At 38.2% G+C, this 6,820-nt stretch overlaps 1 protein-coding gene across 1 annotated transcript; it reads right to left on the reverse strand.

Annotated features, from left to right (window-relative positions):
- Positions 1 to 4,097: 4,097 nt before the first annotated feature.
- On the reverse strand, positions 4,098 to 4,461 carry LOC101594045 (cytochrome c oxidase assembly factor 5-like). Its single transcript, XM_045140780.1, has one exon. The coding sequence runs from the start codon at positions 4,416 to 4,418 to the stop codon at positions 4,194 to 4,196; it is 225 nt and encodes a 74-aa protein (XP_044996715.1). The 5' UTR covers positions 4,419 to 4,461; the 3' UTR covers positions 4,098 to 4,193.
- Between the last annotated feature and the right edge of the window lie 2,359 nt (positions 4,462 to 6,820).

Raw genomic sequence — 6,820 nt, forward strand, 5'->3', positions numbered from 1 at the left:
CCTTTCATCTTTAAAATCTTGATTTGAACAGTCTAGTTCTAGCCTTCCTCCAGCTGACTACAAATCACAACTTCCTATTCATGAAATTCACAGAACATTTCTCAATGTTCAGGTAAATAACTAATGATTCATTTGCTTATTAGCTTGACTTTCAACCTAGATTATAAGGTCTACACTGTATAAATGAATAAATTAAAACGGTAGTTTTATGCTGAAATTAAGTATCTAACTTAACAAAAATGTGTAAATTGCTCATATTAATAATTCATTAATAACCCACATTGTGCCTGGCATGGCAACACATGCCTTTAATTCCAATACTCAGGAGGCTGAGGTAGGATGATAATTGAGTTTGATGCCAGCCTGAGACTATACAGTGAATTCCAGGTCAGCTTGGGCAATAGTAAGACCCTACCTTGAAAAATTAAATAAATAAAAGCCACAGTGTCCTCAGTTTTTGTGCACTTCACTGCTTAACATTTAAAATAAACCAAAGCAGCTACTTAATAAAACTAAAATCAAATTGTATAACAATATTTTAACAAATAGTCATGGATACGTAAAGTTTGTGGACCATCCCATGACAGATATTTTGAAATTTAGAACTCAAAGAAATAATATGAGAAAACAGGGCTGGGGAGATGGCTCAGGGGCTAAAAGTACTTGCTTGCAAAGCCTGAAAGACTGAGTTCAAATCCCTGATATCCACATAAAGTCAAATGCAAAAAGTGACATGCACATCTGGAGTTGATTTAAAGTGGTAACAGATCCTGGCATTCTCTTTCTCTCTTTCATAAAAACACTGGGAATTCTCAGTAAGTAATCACAGCCCTGAACAAAGCAAGAGACTACTCTCCCTCTTCATTCACAAATCAATAAAAATATAAGAAACATTAGAAAACAAGCAACTATTTCTCAGAACAGTGCAAGAAAAAAAAATCTGTTTTATTTGAGCAACTACTATGGACAAAACATTATGCTATTCTTGCCAGGTGATAAAAAGCATGGTGAATTTTCAATTTTTTAAGGAGGATAAGAAAATTTAAAATGACTACACCATATGACAGAATATTAAATGAGCTATGAGAGCTTTACAAACACAGCAACTGCCAAAACTGTTAAAGTCTTTCCACAAATCAACAATGAAAGGTCTTAAAATGTAGTGGCAAAAATAGCTGAATTTGGTGCCACATGCTCATAATCTCAGAACTCAGAGATGGAGACAAGAAGATTGGCTGTTATTTCAAGGACAATCTGAGCTATATAAAAAGAGTCTACCTTTATATGTTTGTTTAAAACACCAGATTAGAAATCTATACACAGTAGTGGGTTTCAGTGAAAATAATAAGTCTAGCCAATTGTAAGTGCTGTTTTATTAGATTTTTTCCATTTATAAATTTTTTAAAAATAAAAATAGAGTCTACCTAAAAAAAATAAGATGTGGGCTGGAGAGATGGCTTAGCTGTTAAGGTGCTTACCTGTGAAGCCTAAGGACTCAGGTTAAATTACCCCAGGACCCACCTAAGCCAGATGAACAAGGTGACACTTGAATCTGGAGTTCATTTCTTGTGGCTGTAGGCCCTGGAATGTCTATTTTCTATCTGCTTCTTTCCCTCTCTCTAATAAATAAATTAAATAAATAAGATGCCACTAAGTAGTACATACACACACACACACATACACACATCACCATTCACTTCAGGCTGGCCTCAAACTCTTTATTTAGTCTACTGTCAGAGAAAGTATATTTGAGACAATTTTATTTATGTTCTACTGTTTAGTTAATCACTTAAGGCATTAGAAGCAGAAATTAGAGATCAGATACTTTCTCTTAATGATGTAAGAGCAAGTAAAATCTATTTAAATGCTCATGATTTTGAAGTGAAATAAACCACAAATTTTGTCAAAGTAAGATATGGAGACAATGAATAATAACATATTGAATAAGATTTCAATGATACAGTGATCATTTTCAATAATTTCTCAATTTAACTGTTAAATCTCTCCTTCTGTCTAAGCTGACTTAATCATCAGAAAACATTTTGCAACTAGATGCATATGGCACAATTAACAATATACAGTGGAAAGTCAATGCTACATTTCTGATATCAAGGTGTAGCAATATTTGAGGAATCTCTATTAAGGAGAAATCAGGGTTATGGAGATGACTTAACAGTTAAGTTGCTTGCATGCAGAGCAAAAACTCAGGTTCAATTCCACAGGTCCACATAAACCAGGTGCACAAGATGCTGCATGCATCTTGAGTTTATTTTCAGAGGCTAGAGTCCCTGGCTCACTTGCTCTCTCTCTCTCTTTCTCTCTGTCTCTTTCCCTCAATCTTTATCTCAAATAAATAAAACATTAAAAATATATTAAAAGATGAGAAATCTTAATGGGAAAATGTTTTATTTTTATTTGTCTAAAAGCACAAATATGAATTTAAGGCAAATATTTTTAAAATAAATTAATTGATCCTGGGGGTGTACAAAAACTATAAGGAAGGAAATATTATCGCAGTGTGTTAATAAAATAAACAAGACATGAGGAACTAAATTTGTGTGCATGGACATGTTTTTGCAAACATTGTTATGTTTGTAGAAATGCTATTCTTTGTTTCAGTTTTTCAGTTTGTTGCTTTATAACTATTTGGTTATTTTTTTGCTTTTTTTTTGCATTTTTTTAAATTAGTTTTTTATTCAGCAAATACAGGCAGTTTGGTACCATTATTAGGCTCATCCATGACCTACCCCCTCCCCATTGGCTCCTCCTTGTTGAGGTATATGGGTCATGCATTGTGGAGTTAGCCCACAGTTACTGGTACAATAAATGTCTCTGCATAATTTAACCCAACATGTGGCTCTGACATTCTTTCCGACCCCTCTTCTGCAAAATTTCCCTGAGCCATGTTGGGTTCATTTTTGGTCTGCTTCAGTGATGAGGTGTTGGGGGCCTCTACAAGTTTTAACTCTTAAGGAAGGTGTGGTTCAGTGGGAGAACATTTGCCTAATATGCACATGTCCCTGGGTTTGATCCTAAACTCACACAAAACATGTTCTAGCACTTTAGTTGGTATACAACAGTGCTGACTAGTCATCAACTTTCCCTTCCCAGTGGAACAATATACACCCCAGACCCCACTGATACCCTGGGGAATTCTCACCATTTGAAGTGTCATTTACAATAACAAGTGATCTTCACAATTCTTTGATTTAGTTCCAATGAAAGCATGAAAAATAAAACAATGATTCTTCATTGTTCTTCACTGCAAAAATCCAGTTGGAAACTTGGATTCCTACTTGACTCTCAACTCGGTTGTGATAAAAATAAAATTACTGTGATTCTAAACTGTTTTCACCTGCATGTTTGTTGTTCAGAGTGAACATCTGTTGGTTTGTTGCTTGTTCCAAATCCAACTGATTGAATCCAACGTGATTCTGATGGTAGTTGTCACATAAGTCCCAAACTTGGCCAAGATCACAAGGGTCTGATGCAAGAGCATGTGATCCAGGGAACAGTCCTTTAGTATGACTGGATTTGTGGATTCTGGAAAGGGAAGTTCATGTTCTCCTCTTTGGAAATGAATAGAGACCCAGCCTAGAAATGAAAGCAACAAACAGAAAACCACCGAGAGATGGAAGAGCCCTGACAATAGTCTCCCATAGTAAAGTCCCATTCATGGCCTTCTAGTACAGACTGTGATTGAAAGTCATGGTTGAAAATAACTATCTTTCCATTCTTTGTGCTTTTTATTGATTGATTTGTGAAAGAAAGAGGCAGAGAGAAAGAGAGAGAGGCAGACAGAGAATGGGCATGCCAGGGCCTCCAACCACTGCAAATGAACTCCTGATGCCTGTGCCACCTTGCATCTGGCTTACGTGGGTACTGGGGAATCGAATCCAGGTCCTCAAGCTTCAGAGGCAAGCGCCTTAACCACTAAGCCATCTCTCCAGTCCTTCCTTATGCTTTTGAACAATTTTCAAAACACATTAAGTTCTCAGCCCATAGATTTTCAATTGTTTATCTTCTAAAAATAATTTCAGCAAAATTTTTTATCCATATTCTTCAGTGTTCTATGAAGAGAAAAACCAGTCCCACCAAACATGCAGCAAAATCACATTTCCTATTTTGGCTTTTCTGTTAGTGACCAGGGAAAGCCCTGCATTGCTATTCATCTTGCTTTTAATATAATGATATCAATATCCTTTTCTTCCTCTGATTCTTGATCTGACATCCAACATTGATCTTTTACATTCAAAAAATGAATACTGCAAAGCTCTGCAGGTCCCTTCCTTCAAACACTGCCGAGGAGATTTTCCTTCCTGGAGCACGCAGCGGGACTGCAGCAGACACGCGCCCAGGTCCTCCTTCACGCCCGCGCACGCCGCGTCCTCAGGCTTGTCCTCATAATACCGGGGCATAACTGTGGCCTCGCCTCTCTGGCTCGGTCACGTACCCCGCCGGCCCCAGCCCAAGACACCAGCTCCAAGGACCGAACCGGAACAGCCCATAACTATTTGTTATTCACCTAGTACATGATGGCTCAGAAAAGACAGGTTTCAAATTTAATAACTAAAAGAGGTCAAAAGTAAAACCAAACCAAACCTAAAATGTAACACCATGAAGAAGATAATTCTCATTGAGACACATTAACTTCTCAATATATTTGGAAACTAATACTCAGAATCTACCTTGGTGATTTCCTTTTCTGCTGAGAATTAGTTTACTATGTTCACAACTTGTTCATTTAGCAAAACATGCCAGTAAGTTTTTTCTTTTTGTTTAATGTCATTGACAATTTCATTAAAAGTGAAAATTTGGTTCAACACCAGCATTTTATTCCCTTTTCATATAGACCATCCATAAAGTACATGGGAAAGCATTAGCAGGGACATGGTTATAGTTTGATGAGTCTAGTAGATAGTTACTTCCTTGATGCTGGAACAAAAAGTATGGTCAGAAACAGCTTATGGAAAGAAAAGATTTATGCCAGGCTTACAGATTCAAGGGGAAACTTCATCATGGGGAAGAAAACATGGCAACTGGCTCACATCATGCATAAGTAGTAGCAAAAGAGAAGCAATATCAACCTAGCTGTGGACACACTGTGGGCTTGACTAATCAACCTTAAGGTCTTCTGCTAGCAACATATCTCCTTCAAAAAGGCTCCACCTTCCAAAGGCTCCACTAGCTCAAAACTAAGTAGGACACTTAATCACAAACACTTGAAGTTATGGCGGATATTTTACATTCAAACAACCACATTCTGCCCTTAGCCTCCATAGACTCATGACCATCTTACAATACAAAATGTACTAAGTCCACCTTCAAATGTCACTATAGCCTTTAGCAATCCCAACACCATTTGAAAGTCCAAAGTCTTTTATAAAAGTCAAGAAAGTTTGTTAACTGTGATATCTGTAATATGCAGGATTATGAGTTCTGTGAGATTAAAGATCCCACACCACATGCTTTCAAGTCTCAGGTTCTTGTCCACATCAACAAAGAATTGAGAATGCAGACCAAGAAGAGGGTAAATTAATAAAGTTTATTTATGGATAGTCAGGATTAACAGGAAAGGCAGGTAGGAGCACCCACACCAAAATAAATTCTCCCCCTTCCCAGTCAAACTTTGTAGTGGGTAGAGATTAAGATCTTGTTCACATAGGGAAAAGTCTCTCCCCAGGAATTAAGTCTCTGGGAAAGGGGATCACACATGTAGAAAGCAAAGCAGAAAAGCATCCAAGCAAAAAGATATTATCCCATCCTGGTTGGGAAGGGTGAGGTGAGACCCAGAAGATCCTCCTCACATATGCAAGAATGAAATAACGCAAAGAGGCTAAAAGGGTCAGGGCGTCCAGGAGAAGCAGAGAGAGCCCAGGGAGTCCAAGAGGGCTCACACGTGTTTCAGGCCCATTTATATGAATGTGGCATCCAATTAGAATGAACCTTGTCATCAGACTCAGGTCTATGAAAGAGGGACCTGATTGGTTGGCAGGCTCCACAGGCTGACTCAGGCAAGAACCTACAGGTGTTAAGCCCAGGAAAAGGTGAGGAAGATGCAGTATGCTGATACTGGAGTTGATGCATATAGCCATCTTGGATGAGGCTGCATCAGATACAGGTTGTAGATCTGCCAAAGGAGACAAGGTGGCATCAATGCTTCTGTGACCCAGTCCCTATGTAACTACCTATCATATGAAGGCTACCTTACTCCTAATACATATTACTTCCAACATATAATTACACAGGGTAAACATTCCCATTGCAAAAAGAAGATGTGACAAGGAAAGATTCAACCAATGCAAGTTAAGAAATCAGCAGGGTAAACTTCAAATTCCAAAGGTCCATGTCAGCGTCTGGAACATGTGATTAAGTCCTGTGGGTCCAAAAGGCTCAATTTTGCCCCTCCACTGTGCTTCTTGCTTTCCAGGCAGATCCCTCTCCCACAAGCCAGAGCAAGCACTTTTCTTGGCAGCTGTTCCATAGTCCTGGCATTGCCATAATCCTGGGCTCTCCAGTGCAACTCACAGTTCATCTTCATGATTCCATATAATGTCCACAGTAGGACCTAGTTGTAGAGATTATGACTACTTTACAGTGCTGCATGTCAGGACTCCTGTAATGGTGGTCATTGCCCTCTTTTTTTTTCCCCATCTCTCATAAATCCAAAACCAGTACTAGGTAGACTTTGCCATCAAATTTGTAAATCCAAGAGAGAATAAAGTTTTACCTTGAGGAGAAGAATATCCATTCAGCACTTTTACTATAATTCCACTTCCATCTAAAGAATATGCATTCTTTGTGCATGTCACTTTATGCG

Source organism: Jaculus jaculus, chromosome X, assembly GCF_020740685.1.
Source record: "Jaculus jaculus isolate mJacJac1 chromosome X, mJacJac1.mat.Y.cur, whole genome shotgun sequence".
NCBI lineage: Eukaryota > Metazoa > Chordata > Mammalia > Rodentia > Dipodidae > Jaculus > Jaculus jaculus.

Coding starts and splice junctions, on each gene's coding strand:
- LOC101594045 (XM_045140780.1), bottom strand. CDS start 4,418: ATGCCCCGGTATTATGAGGACAAGCCTGAGGACGCGGCGTGCGCGGGC.